The 25402-nt window shown below is 41.0% G+C and overlaps 1 protein-coding gene across 8 annotated transcripts in view; it reads right to left on the bottom strand.

Moving 5' to 3' along the window:
- Positions 1-1649: 1649 nt before the first annotated feature.
- YAP1 (Yes1 associated transcriptional regulator) overlaps positions 1650-25402 on the bottom strand; it is a 139749-nt gene continuing 115996 nt past the window's right edge. For all 8 annotated transcript variants that reach the window (XM_084627662.1, XM_084627663.1, XM_084627666.1 and 5 more), the window contains 3 exons: positions 14174-14304; positions 5832-5944; positions 1650-5100 (listed from right to left, as the gene is read on the bottom strand). In XM_084627662.1, coding sequence (XP_084483788.1) covers positions 4865-5100; positions 5832-5944; positions 14174-14304 — 480 coding nt within the window. In that variant the 3' untranslated portion in view covers positions 1650-4864. The remainder of the gene's footprint in view (positions 5101-5831; positions 5945-14173; positions 14305-25402) is intronic.

The raw sequence follows: 25402 nt of genomic DNA, 5'->3' as shown, positions 1-25402 counted from the left end.
ACAAACAATCTGTAAGTGAAATTAAACTGGAAAACATCTTCAAGAAAGTCTGTTATATGTATATTTCAGAAACCATAGCTCAGAACCTGAAATCGAAAACAGTGTCTTTACTAGTTATCTGCCATATGATGCAAGCCTAGAGTTAGCCAAAAGAAATATTCACACTATGCAGGAAAATCCTGAACATCAGAAACATCTAAAATTAAGGGGAAAATTTCTCATAATGGGTAAGATTCTTACTAACCTTCAGGGGCTATCAAATATAGTATGTTATTTTGCTCTTTTAACATATTGTTTTACGCAAGTTATGAGTGATTTCCCCCCAATCTTTCCATAAAATCATAGAACTGGAAAGGACCTTGAGAGATCATCTAGTCCAGTCCCCTGCACTCAAGGCAGGGCTAAGTATTATCTAGACCATCCCTGACAGGTGTTTGTCGAACCTGCTCTTAAAAATCCCCAATGATGGAGATTCCACCACCTCTCTAGGCAATTTATTCCAGTGCTTAACCACCCTGACAGTTAGGAAGTTTTTCCTAATTTCCAACCTAAACCTCCCTTCCTGCAATTTAAGCCCATTGCTTCTTGTCCTATCCTCAGAGGTTATGAAAAACAATTTTTCTTCCTCCTCCTTGTAACAACCTTTTATATAACTGTTATCATGTCCCCCCTCAGTCTTCTCTTCTCCAGACTAAACAAACCCAATTTTTTCAATCTTCCTTCATAGGTCATATTGTTTTCTAGACCTTTAATCATTTCTGTTGCTCTTCTCTGGACTCTCTCCAATTTATCCACATCTTTCCTGAAATGTGGTGCCCAGAACTGGACACAATACTCCAGTTGAGGCCTAATCAGAGCACAGTAGAGCGGAAGAATTACTTCTTGTGTCTTACTTACAACACTCCTGCTAATACATCCCAGAATGATGTTTGCTTTTTTTGCAACAGCGTTACACTGTTGACTCATATTTAGCTTGTGATCCACTGTGACCCCCAGATCCCTTTCCACAGTACTCCTTCCTAGGCACTCATTTCCCATTTTGTATTGTTCCTTCCTAAGCGGAGTACTTTACATTTGTCCTTATTGAATTTCATCCTGTTTACTTCAGACCATTTCTCCAGTGTGTCCAGATCATTTTGAATTTTAATCCTATCCTCCAAAGTACTTGCAACCCAACCCCTCCAGCTTGGTATCGTCCGCAAACTTTATAAGTGTACTCTCTATGCCATTATCTAAATCACTGATGAAGATATTGAACAGAACTGGACCCAGAACTGATCCCTGCGGGACCCCATTCATTATGCCCTTCCAGCATGACTCCAATCTTGCAAACATTTGGTCACATTTTTAACTTTAAACACTCTAGTAGTTTCACTGACTTCAATGGACTACTCACGGTTAAAATTAAGCTTGTGTGTAAGCGTTTGCAGGACTGGAGCCTATAATTACAAAAAATGTTATATGGGGATTAAGAGAACAGACAAAAACCGCAATGCAACAAAAAACAATTCCAATGTGTTTGCCTGATTTAAGGCAATCAAATAGCTTTATCTACTATTAAATGTAAAAACAAACAAGATGTTTTAAGCACAAAGTATATATTTATATCACATAAAACAACTGAAAAAGTATTACATAAAGAAAAATAATGTAACAGAATTTACTTAGGCACCTAACAGGCATGCTCTTATATCTAAAAAGTAACATGGATAACTATATATATTTTTTTTGACAAGGGTGCATTTAAGAGTTCTCTAATATAGAACATTTAAAATGTGGAGAGTACTTTTTCAAGATACAGAAAAACAAGTAATTATTTTAGACAGGCACACTGGCTATTTGTATAAAAACCATGCTTGCAAGTGAAAAGTCACTTTAGTACTAATTCACCAGATGTGCAAAAGCTATGTAAAGTGTTAATCCTGTTGAAATTGTCTCTTCTTCTTTTGCATTGCTTCAGTTCCAACACTGATTGGTACAATTTTTGATCCATGTGATTTACTGACACTGTAGCCTGTTCCAAAGCATTTGTCAGCTAAGGTACTGCCATAGCACGGTAGAGTTAATATGCCTCCTCTGTATTCTGAGCACAGTATACTTAAATCTAGAAACTATAACATCAGGACAATGATTTTTGTTGTTTAAATATATACATCAATCAGTATAAAATACTACCCAACACACTCTTGTAGATCAAACAAATTTTAACCACTTCATCACTTCTGCTTTTGCAGAATAAAATCCAAATCAGTTTCAGTTGCCAACAGTACAGCATCTCTAAACATTCCCTAATACATGGAAGAGAACGGAAATGTCTTAAAGTTGATTAAAGAATCACAAAACAGGTTTACTGTCAGAGCAATTCAAGAATTCCCAGTTTGTCAGTACCTACCCCAGCAGTGCTATCCAAATATAGTATACGCTATTTAGAGTTTTTACAATAAGAAAACATTCCAAAGTTAAAGCTATGAGAAACACATAAAAGCAAGGAAAAAACAAACAAACTTGACCCACGCTCATCAAAACTCTGAATTTCCTTGCTTTTGTGGTTTTATGTCAGACCATTCAAGTTATTTTAAACAATGTAGTGTCTTTTAAAATATCTTTTTTTAAGTGGTGGAAGGAAAGAGGGAAGAACTTTTAATGGGAGTGTGAGATGCTCCTATAATCCCTATTATGGACACAATTTACTGTTCCAAGGGCTGTTTCTGTTATTGCGCATGTAAATGGCTTACTAATCTGTGGACTATTGGTATAGTACAATGTGACTGCTGTTAAGATGCCACAGTGGGAATCAACATTTTAAAAACCATACTCTGCAACAATCCACATATGCTTTTGTAAGTTCTGCGTACTAAAATCCTTATGAGAAACAGTAAATGTGTATATTTAGTAGCAATTTTTCACATCTCAATTTCTGTTGCTTTAATTTTTAAAGCAAATTTTAAAACTCCAGAACCAAAGAGTCCTTCTAGGTTAACAGTCTACAAATTATTATAAAATACAGCCATTTAAAGTTTTTGGAGCACAGAAGAACTGAAAGACAACTCAGTCCATTCTTGTTTTTTTTCAATTTACTCCTATACCTTAAACAATGGTCAAGCCCTTTAAAAACAATTTCTTTAAAAAAATTCCTTTCAGGCTGAGACTTTTCATACCAAGTTTCAGACCTGAAGTCTTTTTATGGTCCAGTTATAAACCCTTGAAAATAAGGACTTATGTGAATGCTGACAGACCGCCAAACCCTTAATTACAGAGGTGCTAGCTGGTGCCACTATTTTTATCAAAAATTACTTCATAGCTTATATTGAAAGTTTGATTCATGCTCATTTTGTTCATTTAAAAATACTCTTTGGAAACTGTGTCAACTCCTGCAGATGATTTAGTGTTACATCTTTCCCTGTTAAAATATAGGTAAGTCATATTCATCTCTACCCCTGCACTAAACTCTACTAATATACACTTCATTACCTGCTCATGTCACCATCTAACACATATCTTTACAGTCTTCTACACATAGTGTCCAGGGCTTATTTTTCACCACACAGAACTAAATACTTATTTTGTTTAGGACAGTCTTTTTTTTTTTTTTTAGTGTTTTCATTACAGTAGAAAGTGAGATGACAATTTAGATGATTTTTCCATGCTAATTAAGGGAAGACTTTTCATTAAGCTTTCTCCCATCATGGACTTCACAATCTAAACTCACTGATTTAATCAAAACTGAAAGCTAACCCAAAGAAATTACTTGTAACAGTCAATTAAAACATGTAGTGTATGGTTTCCGCTACTTTAAAAGGCATTATAAAAGCTTAGATATGACACTTCAGTCTCAAAGTACTGCAACCAGATACTAGTTTCAAATTCTTGCAAGGAGACATGAAAAATAAGCCACTGGTCATTTATTCTAATGATTACATTCAAAGCTAGCCTTTAAAAATAAAAGTTACAGGCAAAACATAAAACCATATGTACTCACTAGCTATTTAGCTAAAACAGACATTTTAGATATATAAAAAAGCAGACAATTGAGACTTAAATAAGACTATGTGAAATCAGAAAATTTAGATTTCACTATTAAAAAAAGAACACCTACAATTACTTTCCAAGCTACATCTATAATTAAATTCACTAACAAAACAAAACAAAAACTCCTCTGGTTTTTGACTGACAAAAGTTAGCCTAGAGTATGTGGTAAAAATCAAAGTTGATATAAGTTTCTATATAAAATGACTCATGATTTACTATACCATAAAATATGAACAAGAACATTCTGTTGCCTAACAGAAGAGCTAGCAGTAACAAACACTAAATGTCAAACAGTCTTCAGCCCTCCTTTGCGCTATATCTGCAAATCAGTATTGACTTCTTTTGACCAGATACATCTTTTTTGGGCTTTTCAGACCGGTAAGTTGTGTTTTACCACTTGCCACAGGCAGCAGAGGAGACAACTAGCTGAGCAAACTACAAGTGGTGACATGCAGATGTTAACTCACAAATCTAAGTCCTTAGATAAAATGATATGCAAGCGCATATTAGTACAAAAGGAATGGCATTCGTCATCCAAACAGGCTCATCATCCCCCTGCCCCCAATTGAACAGTAGTTGAAACATCAATAGAAAAAGATCACAAAGATGTCTATTCTTCAGAGTCAACTGTGAGAGAGGTCAGCAATCTATAACAGCAGCGATGGACAAGGAAGAGCAAAATGTTGGATGAAAGAATCTTGTTGAATATTTGTTCATTTACTTTTTCTGACCACAAACCAAAAGTATGCCACATTGGCTTGTTTTGAACTTCAGGCACAGATGTCTTATCTCCTTAGATCCTTCACAGATTTACAATGCAGTCTCCCTGAGGCCTCTACAACCAAGTAAGAAAACTCTCTTTATCTAGTTTGGTGGCTGCCAACACAGACTCCATGTCATTAAGGATGTCAGAACTCAAAGCCTCCTGCAGACTTGGCATCAGTTCCTCTCCTTCTATATTCATCCCATCTCCTTCCAGTGTCCCAAGGTCCACGTTTGTCCCTGGAATGGCTTCAAGGTAATCTGGGAAACGGTTCTGATGGGAAGGTATGTTACTTTGGCTGATATCGCCTAGTTATAACACAAAGCAAACAGACATTAAACATACTGAAAGTATCAAAACAATACACTTGATTAAGATAACAAATTAAGGGCTTAAATCCTGGTTGCCTTACTCATGCAATTGATCCCATTAATGGCAATCTGATTACTCACATAAATCAAACAGTATTTAATTCTCAATGTACACAGAAAACTCCTCTGGTGTTTACCTTCCCAGTTCCCGAATGTTACCATACACTGATCTTTACAGTATTTGCTGTACATGTACAGTATTCTTATACTACATTCAAGAAAATCAATTGCATCTTATAGTAATTGAAAGGACATTACATAATTGAGCACAGTAATACTCAAATATGACTTTTTGTCTTCAGCCTAGGACAAGCAACAAAAATATTATTACTCAAAAAGCTAATGCACACGCAATACACACACAATCATAGGATACCAATACTATTTAGGAGAGTTTCCCCTTAGACAGAACCTTTGACTAATTTCTTACAAACAAGTTTGACACAAACTGCACACCTTTTGAATCCTCGTAAGAGACAAAAGTTACGGAAAAGAATGTTGTAATATTTCTGATCTGGTGCATATCCACAAGATAATGCTGTCAAGAATCTCTCAGCTTCCCTGAACTGCATGTTCCTTCTTGTGCACTAATGACTGAGCAAGCAAGAAAGACAAATATATCTGGGGGGAAAAAAACCCCTGCATTATGGGTATAAAGACAAACAAACCTGTATCCATTTCATCAACGCTGTTCAAGAAGTCATCGGGGGTTCTGGGTACACTATAACTGCTCATGCTGAGGCCACTGTCTGTGCTCTCATCTCTGGAGTGATATGTCCCACTACATTAGAAGAAAAGAAGTGGAAGCTGAAGGTGGAGCTTTTCAAAAATTAAGACTGTAAAATGTGCACATTTTGGATCAGCGCGATGGCTTTGATGAAAGTGTACAATGCTGCCACACTGAATCAGAATTAAAAGCTAACATGAGACAGCTGCAACAGTTTAATAACGTTAATTTTAAAAATCTTCACAGGCAGACATTCCTTTTTCTGCTTAAAAGTGAGTTATTTCAGTTTAGTTTGTAAGGAATCTAATTAAGCTTCATTTTAAAAGTAGCAAGGTCCAGACTCACAAAAGGTACTTGGGTGCCTAACCCCCCTCAGACTTAAGCACCCAAGTCCAAGTTTTAGGTTCCAGTGTAATCCAGAAAACTCCTGCTTGGCTGCTGCCGAAAACCACGTGGGCGCCTAAAGTTTTTGCAGTCAAAGTTACGTAGGCATTTAAGTTTCTGCCTCCGGGCATGTGCACAGCTGCTTCATGCTAGGCATCCAGGTGCCTATCTCCTGACTAAGCCCAGTAGCAATCCATAACTCATGGGAAGATAGAGATTCTACTGTCTTGCCCGTATCACCTGATCTGATAGATGTGCTCGGAGCCTGCCTAATGGACTGGGTCCCATTGGAGGTGGTGAAGGAGGAAGAAGTGGTGGTGCTCACCTGGATTATGGGAGAGCCAGGTTCAATTCCCCCCTCTGCCTGAGGGGGAGAAAGGATTTGAACAGTGGTCTCCCACCTCTCAAGAGAGTGCTCTAACCAGTGAGCTATGGGTAATTATTATGTGAGTCTCCCTCAATCTCTCCTAAGGAAGTTGTTCTACTTTAATTGTTTCTCCAAAGATTAACTGGAGCAGGGGGGCTGAAGCCCCAGCCTCCCACTTCTCAAGTAAGTGCCCAAACCACCAAGCTACAGTCACTCTCCCTCTCTGTCTGGTCCAACAACCAAGGGCATGTCTACACTACAAACTTAAGTTGACCTATATTAGGTCAATTTACAGCCACAGCGGTAATTACCTCTTGTTTTTAGCCTCTCATGGAGGTGGAATTATTATGTCAGTGTAGTAGGGCACTTACACGGGCAGGGCAAGGCTATACTGTGTACACTGACATAATTAGGTCACTGTAAACTGCCTTATGTCGACCTAACTCTGTAGTGTAGACCAAGCCCAAATATTCATCCATGGTGGAACAGCTCCAACAGGAAAGATTAAGGGGCCCCACGTCAGACTATCGCATAGCTCAGAGAAGGGGAATGGAACCCAGGTTTCCAACATACCAATTGAATGCTGTAACCAGTGGGCTAAAAGTTATGAGGCTGGCACCACGTCCTCCTCCAGCTATTTTGTGTGGCATGAGATAGACACTTAATTCATTCTCACAAGAAATAACGTAGGCACCTAAGCAGTCTGATCCAGGAAAGGGGTGCCCGGTTGTCGATCACTAGCACATAGGTGCCTCTCTGCAGCAGCCCAGACTTTGTGAGAGAGGCAGGGGCTCAGTCTCTTTAGGATCTTGCACTGGCTAGCTTAGGTGGCTTCCGACCTAGCATGCTCGCTTTTGCAGACTGCATTCTTAGGCACCTATCCCTCCCATGCACTGTATTGGGAGCCTGGTACCTAACTCAGGAGACATGGATTGCACTGCTTTTCCTGTGATTTTCTGGGTGACTAAAAGTTAAGTGCTGTGACTCTCTGTATCACAACACGCAAGTCCCTTTGTGGATCTGAGCCTGTGTGTCTACACAGAGCTTTGTACTTGTTTAAACTAAATCAGTTTGAAAAACATACCTCTAATTAAAACTGGTACAAGTTTGTGTGTAGACAAGACAATCACAATATTTATCCCTTGTGTAGCACATTTTATTAGCATTGCACAAATTTTAACTAAATAAAAAGACAGTAAAAATTTGGAAAAAAAAACAACCTCTTTTTTTGTTTTTGGATAGCCCAATATTATAATAAGTGAAAGCTATGGTTGTCTCTGCACGTGCAATTTTCTAATTATTATCAGCTATTGCACTACTGGGGGCATGGATGAGCGTTCACGTTGCCCTCCCAATCAGTACCCAGCCTGTGCAAGCTAATGATCCAATCAGCATATCAAACTCGATGATGACTCGTGGTCACGTGCCACCTCAGGCATGTTGCACATACCCTAAGGAGAAGACTGTGCTACCACCAATTCAGCTCCACTTTTCATAGCAATAGTGGGAGCACTAATGTCGATCAGCCACTGGAATTGCAACCACTTTAATCTGCTGAGAACAGGTCCTGGCATGGAGGTCAACACACCAGGTGTTACTAGGGGCCTACAGATACTAGCTCTGCTATTGTTGCTTCTACCGGGGGCACCAGGGGGAGTACTATGGTGGGAAGTTTTTAGAAAAATACTAAGGTTACTATAACAGACAATGATTAGAGAAACAGACTAACTGTTCAGTTTGTTTACTTTGTGCATTTGACCAAGTATTACTTTGTATATGGTTAGGTTTCCTGTTTACCTGTATTTTTGTGAGAAAACACATAGTAATAATGTAGAAGATTTTCAAACCACTAACTTCATTCTGAATATCTAGGATGTGTTTCCAGTGGCAACTGTTATTTTATAGGTTCTGTACAATCATAAAAAGCCATAAAGCTTAGAGTCTCACTCTGATCCTGAAAACACTTATGCATATGAATAGCAGCACTGAACTCAACCGGACTATTGATGAGTGTGACTGTAGGACTGGAGTCTGAAAAAATAACCTTCCAACAGCTCAACTTAACTATACAATTTTCAAACCCATATTTCTTCAGATTATGGCAGCATAAAAACCAGAAATCCGTTAGCTGCCTTAATACTCATTTTTTCCAGTTTCAATAAATACTTGAACCGTAATGTAGCTTTTGTGCACAACTTGAATTAACATTCAGACACACTCTAACCCTTCTGGTAACGCACTCATGACAAATGTATGGCAGTAGTTTTTGTCACCTATGGACAAGCAGACATTGGATAGCTGACATCTGTTCAACACAGGATGTAAGTAAAATATTGTGAACAAGAAACACCAGACAGCTTTATTGAAGACATTTTTACTATATTATAAAGAAAACATTTTTATAGGATTATTGCTTAATAAAAAGTTTTTCATCTAGATTTTAAAACAGCATATTTGATTAACCATGCAGTATATTAAATGTTTTTTTCCTTAAGCCAGCGGAAGTCATCTGTGTTGTTCAAAGTAATAAATAAGCTATTTAAAAGGTCTGTGGAAAAATAGCATTTCTATTTGTGGCATGAAATGCTAAAACTAGCACTGAACCTAAAATTAACTAAATCACTCTAGCAATGAAATTTTCTTGGCTGCTGTGCTCATGCTTGGAACTGCCACCATCTCCTCTTCCTTCAGATCACTCCTGAAAGCACACTTCCTCTGCCTTTTTAACAGAAATCTCTTGAGAGAGTCACCATTCTGGATGGCCATACCACCCAATGGTATTGTGTGTGTCTACACTGTCTTACCTGAATGTCTTCTATCCTATCCCTACCCTCCAGCATATCTACCTCTCCTCCCAGTTTAGTGTCATCTGCAAACTTGCTGAGGGTGCAATCCACACCATCCTCCAGATCATTAATGAAGATATTGAACAAAACCGGCCTGAGGACCGACCCTTGGGGCACACCACTTGATACCGACTGCCAACTAGACATGGAGCCATTGATCACTACCAGCTGAGCCCGACAACCTAGCCAGCTTGCTATCCACCATCTGGAGGGAACGGAGTACTAGGGTCTGTGACAACCTCATCTGTGGATACTGAGGAAGAGGCTAGCATTGGAGGAGGGACTGCTTCTTTTTCCTCCACCTGTACCACTTCCATTGGGCCCACTTCTGAGACCTCAGTATCGGGGTTGGTACTGGAGTCAGGGTCCGGTGTTGGGTGGGATGAAACAGTGGCTCGCCTCTTGGACTCCACTGAGTATGAATGGTGGAAAGAGAGCCGCAGCACTTGGTGAAACCCCCACAGCTTTCAAGACTGTGACTGCATTTGCCAGTGGTCAACCGACAGCTGGGGGAGCCAGTACTGAAGTCTGGTACATAGTTCAGGTACAGGTACTGGTACTTCTTCAACCGGGTGAAGGATTCCCCTTTGGACTCCGAAGAGGATTCTTCCCTCTGAGACTATGAGGTTTCTGTGCCTGCTTCCGCCTACAGATGGTGCTGGGGAGCACCTGGTGACTGGCCGGAGACACTTACAATGGGACCATGGAGGGTTTTCCTCTGTGGGGTGCTACGATGGTCGATGCCATGATGGAGCTCACTGCCCCATGACCCTTTCTGTCCCCAGTAGCCCTGAATGGCAGGGGCCTTTCATTGGTGGGCGGGATAGGGAGGGACATCCGATCCTTTTCCTCCTGAAAAGCCTCCAGAGTCAAAGAGGCTTGCAGCTGCAAGGTCCCATGATTGTGCCTGGGAGTTGGGGAGGGTCCCGGACTGGACTTGGTGCTCTAGTTGAAGTCGCTGGAGCCAGCAGTGCCTCTGGGGAGGACAAGTGGCCTACTGCTAGTCACTCTCTACTTTTTCCTCTTCACACCGTAAAGCGCCTTCTCTTGGCAAGCTGTTTCTTATGCTTCTTCCTTGGCACCGGGAATGGAGAATGGTGCCAGGAAGAGCAGTGTTAGAGCAGCGCTTCGTATGGAAGCCAAAAGGGCTTGGTGCCAATTCGCAGTGGCTCAGCTCTGAGGCTGGTCTGAGGGCTGCCTCCATGAGTACAACCTTCAGGTGAACGTCTATCTTTTTGAGTGCATGGTCTGAAGCCCTTGCAGATCTGGCTTCTCCTTAACGCAAGTTTCCCTGAGGCACTTTAGACAGCTAGAGTTCGGGTCACTCACTGGCATGGGCTTGCTGCAGGAGGCACATGGCTTGAAGCTCAGGGACCATGGCATGCTCAGCCCCTGGGACCAAAGTCCCTTGACGACAGAGACCACGATTCACACTATATACACTAACACTAAATAAGAAGTATCTACAAAAACAATATGCTACAAAGTCCAAACCACTGGGAAAGAAGCCTTGCAAGAGCAAGAGGGATCGTTCCAAGCAACCATCACAGGCAGTAAGAAGGAACTGAGAGGGTGCAGAGGTGGTGGCACCCCTTATACTGGCACATATGCGTGTGGCTCCAGGGAGTGCCAGAGCCGGTCCTACGGATAGCACTAAGGGAAAAATCTCCAACAACTGTGCATGTGGTGGTCACACACCTAGCAACGGAATGGATATGAGCAAGCTCTTGAAGAACAATAAGAAGTTAGATATGAAATAATGTCCGGTTAAAAAATAGGGATGAGCATGTTATTTTGCTGCATGGAAACACAGAGTATGTTTGGAATACCTACTTTTACAAAGGAGACCAATATTTAATTTTAAAGGGGATTTAAAAAAACACTGATAAGCTCATGTGTACATAAAATTATTACATTAAGAAATCATTTTCTCAAATTTTGTTCAGTAGGTTTGTTAGTTTAGAAAGTTGATAGAAACGATGCTATGATAAAAAATTACAAAATGTAGTTACTGCACCAACCTAACCTTTTTCTTTCGGTCTTTTTTGTTTCTAAATCTCAAGTGACAGAAGTCTAGATGCTTCTGAGAATAAGCTTTGGAATCCCCTCACAAAATGGGTCATTTGCTGGTCAGTCAATCAATTTCTTTCTCATTTTGATTTACGCAAATATCTTGTAGGACTAGTCTCAAGCTGCAGTATTTTCTCCCAAACACTAGCAGCAACTAGTAAGCATTCACATAATCGACCTAAAACATTAAATTTGTGACAAGCCAAGTGAAAACTGCCCTTAACATCTGAGAGACTGTGCAGAAGTTACACAAATAGCAATGATTCATATATTCCAAGGCCACTGTGATCATCTAGTCTGACTTCCTGAACAACACAGGCCATAGAACTTCCCCAAAATAATTCGGAGAGCATATCTATTAGAAAAACATCCAAGCTTGATTTAAAAATGGTCAGTTATGCAGAATGCACCATGACCCTTGGTAAATTGTTCCAATGGTTAATTACCCTCACTGTCAAAAATGTATGCCTTATTTCCAGTCTGAGTTTGTCTAACTTCAACTTCCAGCCATTACACTGTGTTATAACTTTCTCTCCTAGACTGAAGAGCCATTATCAAATATTTGCAAAAAGAAAAGGAGTACTAGTGGCACCTTAGAGACTAACCAATTTATTTGAGTCTCTAAGGTGCCACCAGTACTCCTTTTCTTTTTGCGAATACAGACTAACACGGCTGCTACTCTGAAACCTATCAAATATTTGTTCCTCATGTAGGTACCTACAGTTTCTAATCAAGTCATCCTTTAATCTTCTCTTTGTTAAACTAAATAGACAGACTCCAGGAGCTCAATCATTAAAAGACAGGTTTTCTAATATTTTAATCAATCTTGTGGCTCTTCTCTGAACCCTCTCTAAATTTTTCAACATCTTTCTTGAATTGTTAACCCCAGAACTGGGCACACTCTTCCTGCAATGGTTGCACCAGTGCCAAATACAGAGGTAAAATAACCACTGTACTCCTACTCATGACTTTCCTGTTTATGCATTCAAGGGTCGCATTAGTCCTTTTTGCAACTGTGTTACATTGGGAGCTCATGTTCAGCTGATTATCCATCATGACCCCCAAATCTTTTTCAGTCACTCTTCTCCAGGAGATAGTCCCCTATGCTGTAAGTATGGCCTATGTTCTTTGTTCCTAGACATATATTTAGCCATATTCAAGTACATATTGTTTGCTTGTGCCCAGTTTATCAAACATACAAAACGTTCTGTATTAGTGACCTGACCTCTTTATTATTTACCACTCCCCCAATTTTTGTATTATTTGCAAACTTTATCAGTGATGATTGTGTGTTTTCTTTCAGGTCATTGATAAAAATAATAAACAACATAGTGCCAAGCCTGATCCTTGGAAGACCCCCCACTGGAAACAAATCCCCTTGATAATGATTCTCTTACATTTTGAGACCAGTTTTTAATCCATTTAATGTATGTCACCTTGATTTTGTATTGTGCTAGGTTTTTTTTGTTTTGTTTTTGTGGTTTTTTTAAAGTTAAATGCCTTACAAAAGTCTAAGTATATTACATGAACACTACTACCCTATCAACAAACTTGTAATATCACTATCAAGTTAGTCTGACAGGATCCATTTTCCATAAACCCATGTTGATTGACATTAATAAAATTACCCTCCTTTAATTCTCTATTAATCTAGTCCCATATCAGTTGCTCCATTATTTTGCCCAGGTTTGATGTCAGACTGACAGGCTTATAACTACTAGGTTATCCCATTTACCCTTTTTTTAATATTAGCACATTAGCTTTCTTCCAGTCTTCTGGAACTAAATTTGTGGATCCACATTATCTGGACCTACTGATTTAAAAATGTCTCACTTCAGTAGCTGCTGTTTAACATCCTCGTGAGCTACTACTAGAATGAAAAGAGTGTTATCATATGATAGTACTACATCATCTGTTTTTTCCTCAAATACAGAACAGAAATATTTATTGAACACTTCTGCCTTTGGTGCAGTATTATTGATAATTCTACCATTTCAATCTACTAATGGATCTGTACCATTATCAGGATGCTTTTTGCCAATAATATATTTAAAAAACTCCGCCTTATTTTCCTTAAATCTGCTGGTCACAGATTTCTCCTTTCTTCATTGACACTTTGCATAAGCACAATCCAAAATGTCAACTCCTTGAACCAACAAATGAACTTTAAACAATGCGGCATTTAAAAATAAATCCCACCACTGTTTCTAGCACTAATCCTACTGCAGTGAAAATACTGCCAGGCTAAATACTCTGTGTGAAAACACCTTAAAATTAACCTCCAAGTGAAGTCGTAAATGTACCTCACAGTCCATTTGATTTCATAGCAAGCTATTCACAAGCTCTTCTGAGTCAGTAATTTTAAGGTGACTGTTAGTCAACAGACTATGCATAGGGAAACATGTTATGACTTTGAATAAGAATCTTTCCTACAAGTCTGAACAGTTTACTTCCTCCCACAGGAGGAAGCTTTTAAACCTTAACTTTTAGTTCACTTGCCATTTAAGGAAAGATTCAATTACAGCTGTGGTTTTTGGCACAGACAGATGTTCAAAATAAATGATTACATGTACTAAACAGAATCTTAATTTCTTTTCAGTAGCTTCTCCTACAAACCTGTTAAGAAAGGGATCAGAACTATTTGTAGTCATTGTTCTCAGTTCCTGAGACATTCCAGGAGATGACACTGGATTTTGAGAGCCACCGTCTTGTTCCATAGTTGGAAGTTGGCTACGGAGAGCTAACTCCTGAAAAAACAAGAAATGAGTACATTAGTAAGTTCAGTGCGATGTTTCAGGCACATCATCAGCATTTCAGCGTATAGGTGAATACACATCTCCATAGTTACTAAATGTCTAAAGTGAAACGAAGAATCCCCATTCTGCTCAATAAAGAGAATTCAAGCTCAGGCTATTTCTCCAATTATTACGACTTAACTGTAAATATTAATTTAAATAAACAGATTGTTATTTGACACCACCCACATGCAAACTAACATCCAATTACCAACAGAGGTGGCTGCAAACAATGTGATCAAAGAATTTCACTCTTTTTCTTGTTTGGGAATTGTTCATGAACAGACTGATTTCTCATAATTGTTGAAATAATTACTTCAAATGAGTAAATTTTGGCCTAAATTTGCATGTAAACTGTTCGTTGAGTGCTTGTGTTATTCACTATTTATTGCTGTGTGATTGGTCAGTTTAAGTCACATTGAACTGTTTCTTTATTGGATGACTGAAACTATAATGAGGGACAAATGAGAAAGCCTTTGATTCTCTAAGGGAAAGGGTGAGATTAGTTGTGAAGTTAAGAAGAGGTAGGTTAATAAGATTAATGAATTTTTAGAACATTTAGACTTGTTCCTTTCTGGGTCTCTTGGGCCAGACTTTGCATGAGGGGGCTGGGGTGGAGAGGAAGAAGGGGAATCAGTCTGGCGGTTCTCAAACTGTGGGTCATGACCCCATTTTAATAGGGTTGCCAGGGCTAGCGTTCGACTGGCTGGGGCCCAGGGCCAAAGCCGAAGCCCACTGCCCAGGGCCAAAGCCTGTGCCCCACCACCTGGGGTGCAACCACCTCTATTAGTAACAGCCCCCTGCCCAGGATGAAGCCCTTGGGCTTTGTCCCCCCCCCGCCCAGGGTGGTGGAGCTCAGACTTTGGCCCCCTGCCTGTAGAAGCAGGGCTTGGGTGGGCTCAGGCTTCAGTCCCCTCCCCGCGCCCCCTCTCCATTGGGGCTGTCTAGTAATTTTTATTGTCAGAAGGGGGTTGCGGTACAATGAAGTTTGAGAATCCCTGGTCTATTGTAATATGATTGCCTTGGCTACCTTTTAAAAATAATTTTCACCATGTTCATATTAAATAACTGCATTTACATAAGGATTCCAGCTGTGCAGGGTGTGGCTACATACTCCTCTGTTTTATTTAATTGCCTCTTTGCCAGGTATGGGGTTTTGCACTTTCCTAATTACACAGAGTGCAGCCATCTACCCATGTATACTTTGTTTAACTGTGGTCTCGCATGGGATTTCGGCAGTTGTCCCTTTTCATGCATCTACCAAGTACATTTGATGGAATGTAGTAGTCTACAATTTTCTCTCACCCCTCATTTGACATTGTTACAAGCAAACTTGTGGTGGAGACACGTATGCTGACTCTGAACTGGAATGGATGCTGGTAGATCTCCACGTCTGAGAGCTAAGTATCAGCAGTTTCTGTGGTGCTGCGTTAAAAAGTGCTCCATATACAACAATGAACTAAAATAATATTTTACTGAAAAGCCCTGGTCACAGACACAAAATCAGCACCATCAACTGATTTAATATTAAAAAAATCCAAAACAAACAAAAAAACTAGTTTCAGATGTCCTTCTCAAAAGCAAATAGTGCTAAAGTGACAGGAAAGAAGATCCAGATTTCATCTCTACATTGGCTGAAGAATCAATATAAAACTGAAGGGAGTAAAGAAAAAACCAAACAATCACAGAGTTTTATTGGTTTTTAAAAAGTTAACTTTGCCTTTCTTGTTTTTTCTTGAGAAGTCTAAAGGTAGTGGGAACTAAGCCTCCTTTGCCATTTGGTCAAAAAAAGAGTGGCTTTAACTGCAACAGCAATATCTGAGACGTATTCAGCTACAGGAACTCTCACATCTGACTGAAGAAACCAAAAAAGCATTTTATCAGAAAAAGATGCATTAATACAGGAAAAGATGGATATGAGGACCTCAGTTTTGCCTATCCAGAGGTATAGAGTACCATCTACAGAGTAACTGAAGCTTGTACCCAGTCAGTAAGGATTTCCCCCTTGATTCAACTACACCTCATTTCCAAAAGTGTGAACACTGTACCATATTTAATGAAGTGTGGATATAAACTGACTGCACTGAAGTTCTTGTGTCAAAGAGTTCCTGTGTCTACACACCAGCACTTCCCATTGAGGAAAGAGGAATATTAGATCTTCACTCTACATTTTCTGATATCTGCTAAGATTTACCAGTGTTAGAACAAGATGTTAATTACTTACAGGCTGATGAAAAAATATATCATCATTTATTTATATATTATTTATATTCATGTTTAAAAAACGGCTCTTTATTTTGAACTATCTGACCTTCTAGATGCAAAAATACAAGTCTGACAAAATTCTGGCTGAGATTACTATGGCTTGATTTCTTCCTATTTTTGTAAGTATGTCAAACTTTTCTAACTACCTTTGGGAAAATAAAGGCTTAACACTCGCAATGTTAGTATAAAATTCTAATTTTGGATATTATTTACAAGACCAAAATGATCTGTCAACTCCTTAGATAAAGTTACTTTAAAAAAAAAAATGAGGTCAGCATTCTGTAACTTATCCAGCTGGTCTTTTTCAAGTTTGTTTATTTTACAGTTACACAAGTTTTTAACAGCTTCACTGGATATTCACGAAGTGTATAACTTGTTCAAAATGGAGCTTAGAAAAAACTGACTCTTTTAAAAGGGCCTTTTACTTTTACTTTCATCACACTTTTTACATGAGTAGAGATGTTTTAATAATTGATTTCTTGGTTTGTAGACAGTTCCAAAGAATTCTGGGTCAGACCTCAGCAAAATTTTTCAGAATTTTCAGCAAATCAAAAATTTCAGAAAAAACTGTTTTGATTTGGAGCATTTTTGTTTTAATGAAAGCAAAGGAAATTTGGACACACAGGATTAGATTCCCCAAATTTAGGAGGAAGTGATGGTTACATTGCTCCCTTATACCCAATAGTTCAGCAATTAGGACACTCTATTGGAATGTGGGAGACCCGTATTTGAATCCCTACTCTGGAGCAAATCCCCTCCTCAGGTGAGTACCCTTACCACTAGGCTACTGGCTATTTGGGGGGAGGAGGGTGCCTCTCTCACATTGAAGCTATTCCACTTTGTATAACTAATTAAATATTCATTGGAACAGGGACTTGAACCCAGGCCTATTCCCCCACCCTGGTGAATGCCATAATCAACGGTCTAGAGTCACTCTCACTGGCCCAAATTGAATAATTATTTATACAGAGTGGAACAGCTTCAAGAAGAGAGATAGAGGCACCACCACCCTAGAATAACCAACACCCTGGTGGTTAGGATGCTCACCTGGGGGAGAGACCTGGATTCAAACTTTGGTCTCTCACATGCCAGATGATTACCTTAACCACTGTGCTATTGGGTATAAGACGAGGCAAACATCTCCTCTTCGGTTTTGAGAATAACACCCAAGTCCCACTCTAGTAGTTACACCACATATCGAGGTTTAAGAGTCTGCTCTTGCCTCTCAGCAAACAAACAGACATGTCTTTTATCTCAAGCAATAATGGCTCACGTTTTCAGATACACAATTTGGGTTCAATCCTCACCGACAACCTGAGTAGATGGGGTCCATGAATCATTTATATACACCAAGGCCTATACTCCAGCTATAATAAGAACACCAGAAATTAGTTAAGACTAAACTGCATTGGGGAAACCAACCCCTTTGTTTCAGAATATAAACAAAATTTTATAGTACTAGTGAAAAATTCCAGGATCCAATCCTGCATTAGATTCTGTTGGAAGGCAGAATCAGGGGGTCATGCTAGTACCTCTGTTTTCAGGATCGGAGCCTTACTCATTAATGCATAACATCTAGTAATCTGCAATGGGTCACCCATTAATTTCCCACTGTCTTTTAGTCTCACAGTTGCTTGCTGTTAATATTAAATAGAAAAGCTGTTTTCTCAAACCTTTATGAGAATTCAGTAATAACTTTGCCCTTGCTCAGCCAGTAAATTGTCTTAGTGTATTGGTGATACTACATACAGATAGTTATCCAAAAAAGTTTATTTTCAACATGCTTGCTTAACACTTTGTATGCACAAGCCAACTAGGTTACAAAATTCAATTGCCAAATATGAATGGACTCCTCAAAATGACCTTAAACCTAAGAATTGTGGAAGAATTGTAATTTCCATAGATCTGCACTAATTTTGGACTATTGATTAATATGCAGCCTGCTGGCTTGAATTGGTTTTGCAGGTCTTCTAGTCTTTTAAAAAGACAAAAGCTCCTCTAATACCAGTGTCCCTTACAACATCTGTTGCATTATTTTGGGGGCTTAATTGGAATAACATCTGAATGTTGGGTAGACTGCAGTGAAAGTAGAGGAAAGATTATATTACAGAACACTTAGTGAATACATTTTACTACGGCTGAAAGCAGCACTAGTAAAGGACGGTAACTTCAAGATGTGTGTTACCTCTCTGCAGGTGTGCATGTGCTCTTGGAACTGGAAATTCATCAATAGAGCCCATTAGTCAACACCTGCACCTGACACCACCTCATGCTCCCAACCGAGGGTATAAGGAGTAATGCAGACCAAACACCACTCCATTCCTGCTCTTCTGTGAATCCAAAGAGGACCTGAGCAAAAGGGAATGAGGGTGGAATGTGAATACCCACAGGGACCACAAATCTTGAAGAACTCCACTTCCTAGAAGGTAAGTAACCTTCCTTTCTTCTTCCAGTGCTGATTCACAGGGGTATTCACTATGGATGAGTCCAAAACAGTGTTTCAGTTAGAAGGTGGGTGTGAGGAAGCATGATGCACCACAGACGCGAGGATCACTAAATCAAAGGAAGCATTTTCAGCTGAAGCTTGAACTAGTGTATAATACCTGGTGAAGGTGTGAATGGAGTCTCAAATTGCTGCTCTCTTTCTCTCTCTATATGTATATATCTCAGAGGGATTCCTCGCAGAGAAGCCACTGAGGCTGCTTACACTCTAATAAAATGGGCCCTGAGGAGGGGTTTTGAGAAGATCATAAAGAGGAGGACACAGGTGGAAATCCATTCAGAGTCTTTGGGAAAAGAAAGCTTTCCATTTCATTCTTTCAGCAATAGTGATAACCTTGGAGACTTCAAGAACGGTTTTGTCCTGTGTAAGTAGAAGGCCAGAGCCCCGTGTACATCAAGTGAGTGGGGCTTCTAGTCCTCCAAGCTATCTACATTCATAGACAGATGTAATGTAAGACGCAGGAGGCTCAAGATTCAAATAGCAGGCTCGTAAGAGTGGAAAGGATGAGGCTCAGCTTTATAAGTGGGGACAGGTTTACATTCTGACGGTCATGGTAGTGGGATGGGTGAAAACAGCGCAGTTCTTCATCGGAGGATGTAAGGCATGAATAGCTGCCAGATGTATTGTTAGGGAATTGATAAACAGGTCAGATGTCTTCAATGAAAGAAGATATTCCAGAATTAGAGGGATTCCCGATTTCTCAGGAGGTAACTGGTTCTGCTGACACCACAGGGAGAATCACTTCCAATTGGTGGCATAGCACTTCCTTGTAGAGAAAGGATTGGACATCCTATGAGCAGTCTTTCCCTATGTTCCTCATCCATCTAAAAACCATACTGTCAGAAAGAGGAAAGCTGGACTGGTCTTGCCCTCGTTCTGAGACAGTAGGTTCCAGAATGGCTGAAGGTGAATGCATGGGTGGGAGGCCAACTGGACAGTGGTGAATCAGAATAGCCTCCACTGCTAGGAAGCTATGAGGATCACTGCTGCCTTGTCCAGTTTGATCATCCTGAGGATGCAAGGTAGCAAAGTATGGGAGGGAAGGAACACACCAGTGGGTCCAATCACTGCACCAGGAAAGCATCCCCTCTGGAGCTGAAGCCTTGAGTAGCTCAGGAACAATATGCTGGCTACTTTTTATTTTGCCTGATAATTCACTGTGGGGAATAATAGAGAACGAGAAATTCTTCTTGTCAGAAAGATTCAGTCTCATGTCTTTGTCCAGAGAGGATAACCTGGGCTGGAGCAGTCTACTCTGTTCTGTTACTGCCTGGACCACTAATGAGTTGGGATTAGGGTTGGAAAAATAAATATTCTGCTCTCTTGGAGTGAACAAAGTACTTTTTCTCAGTCTTCTGAGCCATATACCAAATTTTCTTATCCCTGGTCTACACTAGGACTTTAGGTCGAATTTAGCAGCGTTAAATCGATGTAAACCTGCACCCGTCCACACGATGAAGCCCTTTATTTTGACTTAAAGGGCTCTTAAAATCGATTTCCTTACTCCACCCCGACAAGTGGATTAGCACTTAAATCGGCCTTGTCAGCTCGAAATTGGGGTACTGTGGACACAATTCGACGGTATTGGCCTCCAGGAGCTATCCCAGAGTGCTCCATTGTGACTGCTCTGGACAGCACTCTCAACTCAGATGCACGATTGTTTGCCGTTGCTCTGACGCAGGGAGGGGCGACTGAGGACACGGCTTACAGGGTTGGCTTCAGGGAGCTAAAATCAACAAAGGGGGTGGCTTTACATCAAAGAGTATTTCAGGCAGGACTTCACGGAGGGTTCCAATAAGAAATGGTGCACCTAAGTTATTTTTCTTATTGGAACAAGTCGGTTAGCCTGGCCTCTGATTGATACATGGCTAGATTTACCTCGCTGCACCTTCTCTGTGAGTGACTACAGTGTGACCTATAGGAATGAGTCCCCTAGACAGGGGAGGGGGGGAAGCAAATGAGTACAAAACAAATCTGGTCTATTTCTTGTTTTGATCCACTCCATCTATCTTTTACATCTTTGGCTGGCAGCAGACGGTACAGAAGGACTGCTAGCCATCCTCATCTCTTGCCTGCCCGGCAGAAGATGGTACAGTACGACTGCTACCAATCCGTATCGCCTGCCTGCTCACCATAAGACGGTTCAATAGGACTGACTGCAGGAATAAAGAAAATGACCTGGTCAAGTCACTCCAAATTTAGTCCCTGTGCCCATGTCTGCCCAGGCGCTCCCAGCCGACGTGGCCAGGAGCACCTCGGACACGACGATGACGGCTACCAGTCGTATTGCACAGTTTGCTGCCAGAAGGCAATGGGTTGCTGCTACTGTGGAGCAATGCCGTACCGCGTCCGCCAGCACCCAGGAGACATACAGTGACGGTTACCTGAGCGGGCTCCATGCTTGCTGTGGTATGGCGTCTGCACAGGTAACTCAGGAAAAAAGGCGCGAAACGATTGTCTGCCCTTGCTTTCACGGAGGGAGGGAGGGAAGGGGGGCCTGACAATATGTACCCAGTACCACCCGCGACAATGTTTTAGCCCCATCAGGCATTGGGATCTCAACCCAGAATTCCAATGGGCAGCGGAGACTGCGGGAACTGTGGGATAGCTACCCACAGTGCAACGCTCCGGAAGTCGACTCTAGCCTCGGTACTGTGGAAGCACTCCGCCAAGTTAATGCACTTAATGCACTTAGAGCATTTTCTGTGGGGACACACACACTCGAATATATAAAACCGATTTCTAAAAAAACAACTTCTATAAATTAGACCTTATTCCCTAGTGTAGACATACCCTTAGTGGGCTCCATAGGACCTCATTGATGGGAAGGGCTGGAGGTGGAGGCTGGAGGGAGCTGGACAATGTCCAGGAGTTGGTGGGTAGGTTCCTGAACCTCCTCCAGCAAGATCTGAAGGGAGTCAGCAATCCTCCTTAGGAGGTCCAGGTACTGTTTGTAATCATCTGGAGGCAAGGGAGATGCTGGTGTCAGTACTTCATCTGGGGAGAGCAAGAAGTGCTGCTGGTGGATCTGGCAGTACAGATTGCTCCTCGTCAGTCAAAGGTTCCTGCAAGGACTGTGGCTCCTCTCTGGTTCCTGAAAATATGGATCTTAGCGACCCAATATAGTCAGTGGCCAAAATCATTGCAATATAGAGGTGGGTACCACTGGTTCATTGACCAATAGTGTGGCTTGCCATGAGGCAGAGACATCCAGGTAACTCTGGAAGCTCTGGCCAGGCTGATGGTTCTTTGCCAGTTTGCTGTTGATACCTTTTGGCTGACGGACAGGAGTCATCGGGCTCAAATGGTGGGGCTGACAGCACCACATGACGCGACTCTGATGCACCAGGGACAGGAGCTCATAAATGGTGCACCAACGGTGCTAGTGCCCCCACCTGACGGCTGGAACTCAGGACCAACGAACATCACATTGATGGAGTTGGGATGTTTCTCAGCAGAACCAGATGTGAGAAGATTGGAGATTCTGGATCCGTATAAATTTCTAGACGCTTGAGAAGCCTATCAAATTCTCATTGGAGGAGAGCTAGTAGGTGTGTTGGGTTTAAACCAGACCTGCCCATGCCATCTGGGAGGTGGTGGGGACTTGCTGGATTGGTACTGCTCATGTAGATGAAGAACGGTCCCCTTCATGTCTGCTTAGTGCTGGAGTTGAACTTCGCCTCTGAGAGTGCAATTTGGAGGCATTAATTGCTCCTGGCACCATAGGTAGTGGTCATTCTTCTTTGTGAGCTCTGGATGCACCCGATCCAGGGCATGGAATCCCATGTGGTGTCAGAGGTAGATAGACCACTTTTTTGAGCATTTGTAGGGTGATTTTTTCCTCTTTTTATGAAGGTGTTTACCCTTTCCTTCCTCATGCCTTTGTTTAGAAGAGTCCTTGGGCATGGAGGAATCTGAGCACAGGGGTGGTGGTGGGGGATGAAAACCCCAAGTTTATCTAAAACAACTGAAGCTAGTAACTATTAGAAACTTTTAAAAACTAGAAAAGAAATAAAACCTTGTAAACTACTGTAAAAACTGTTTAAAAACTGTGTACAACTATTGTTTCTAGACGTGCATCAGAGGCAAAGACAGAGAGTTCTGACGTGGACCATGCGGCAATGAGAAGAAACTGAAGATGCAGTCAGCCCGCCCTGTCCTTTATCGCCTCAGATGGAAGTATTAGGCAAGCCAGGGTGCATGCACGGACCAACAGATACTACTTTCAAATGCTCCAACTCCAGACGCATGTCGCGCATGTGTAACCCCTCAGTGGAATATAATTGGAGATCATCACTTGAAGAACCATCAATGGATCCTGGAGCTGGAGGGGTGCTGCTGGAGGCTCAGGTTGGCTAAATGGGGAGCGTGAGGGCCCCGGGGCCAAATAGGGCTTCATGGATAGCTCCAGAAGGTGTCTCCAGAGTCGGAACTTCTGAGACTGCCTGGTGTGTGGGGGAAAAAAAACACAACAGATACCACACCTCAAGGGGATGTGCATTTCCCTGAGGCAGTACAGGCAGCTCTTGTGCGGGTCACTCACTGGGAAAACCTGTAGGCAGGCCAGGCAGGGTTTGAAGCCTTGAGCTTTGGGCATGATTGGTACCCCAAATTGTGTGGGAACGAAGGGAAGAGACACCCTGATTCCCAAACTAACTAATCTATCTAAATATAAAAACTACAATTATTCACAGGTCTGAAAATCAACCAGGAATGCTGGAAAGAGGACAGAGACAGAAGGTTCTGTTCCAGAGCACAAGTGGTAGAAAGAAACCGGAGAGAGAGCTGGTCCATGCTGCACTGTATGCCCTTGATTGGGAGCATGAGGAGGCGCAGACCAACAGACATGGCTACTGAAGAATTTCTGGTTCTGTGCACCTAGAACACATGTGCATCCACAGGTGCCAGCTCTTAAAGAACTGATAGTAATTCGGTGCAGTACGGTATAACTGTACTAGGCACAAAGACGTGTTCTTAGGGCACTGGAGTCATACAAAAAATGCAAGGAGAGACAGTGGGTTCAATCGCCGTGGACTGATTTCTCTGTACTTGTTTCTTTTTTTTGGGGGGGGGGGTGGGGGGGAAGGGGTTTGGACACAAATAGCTTTTTAAAATAATAATTATTGCTATGACTGGGTGAAAAAACGTCATGTTATTTTGCTTTTTTTTTGTTGCAAATCCATTAAAAATTTGTTCTGTTGCCAATGGGGACAGTACTTGGTTTTATTTATTTTTTGTCATACATATATAAACAAATATCATTTTGTACTGTGTAAATTCCAGTCATCGATACTCCAACTCCTCCCACATTTGAACTAACAGAAAAGCACGTACCTCTTAATAACACTTTCACCACACATTAAACAAATAAACAAATGTAACTTAGATTTATTTTTCTCAACAAGGAGCTTAGATATGCAGTTTCAGAAGCCACATAAAATTTATAACAGCAGTGCCTATGAAGCTGAAAAGTAACATTACCTCTGCAGTAAACCTAATGAACGTATTTTGCGTCTTATACATTCTTTTGCCAGACAGCATGCCGCCCAGAATTCAACCACATAGGACACTCTTTCATGGACAGCAACTGTTCAGATCCCATCTCATTTAGATTTTCTAGACACTTTTGAAAGTAGTGCATTAGAGTGTTCTCCATAACATTTTTCACATTTCCTAGCAATACGTGAGATCAAGCAACCTCTTCATCAAATCTTCACCAAGTAACTGAGCTGTAGTTCTGATGGATATACCTCTATGCTTTGGCAAAAGTTTCAGCTACACAGAAATAACAGAACATTAGAGACAGTCATACACTGTTTTATGAAGAAACATTCTGCCAAAGAACTCACAAGAAGTCTCACACTGACAGTACTCAAACATGTACTGAAGTACTCTCCTGAATCAGGGTCTATGGTGGTGGTGTTGCATAATGCACCATACAGATAGACTGCTGCACCCACACTGAGCCCCAGAGGTTGATGGGGCTTTGTGCAGATGATGTACAATTCAGGCTCAGGGCCTAAGACAAGACAGTCTATCAGAATTAACCTCCAAGTACATAGAATACCACTGTCTTTCTAGACAAAAAGGTCCAAAGTCACTTTATTCAACAATTTGAATACAGACAATAAGCCAATATTTCTGATTACTTATATATTCTGTGCAATGCCACTTGCTAACAAAAAGTAGTTTATAATTTCCTAAGATTTTGGGAAGGAACTCCAGCAATAAATAATGACAGCTTGATTCTACTGAGATAGCTTTTCCCAAAGTTATTTCTAG

This window comes from Lepidochelys olivacea (assembly GCF_965140295.1).
Source record: "Lepidochelys olivacea isolate rLepOli2 genome assembly, chromosome: 1".
NCBI classification, from domain to species: Eukaryota; Metazoa; Chordata; order Testudines; family Cheloniidae; genus Lepidochelys; species Lepidochelys olivacea.
This window is presented reverse-complemented; position numbering and strand designations above follow the sequence as displayed.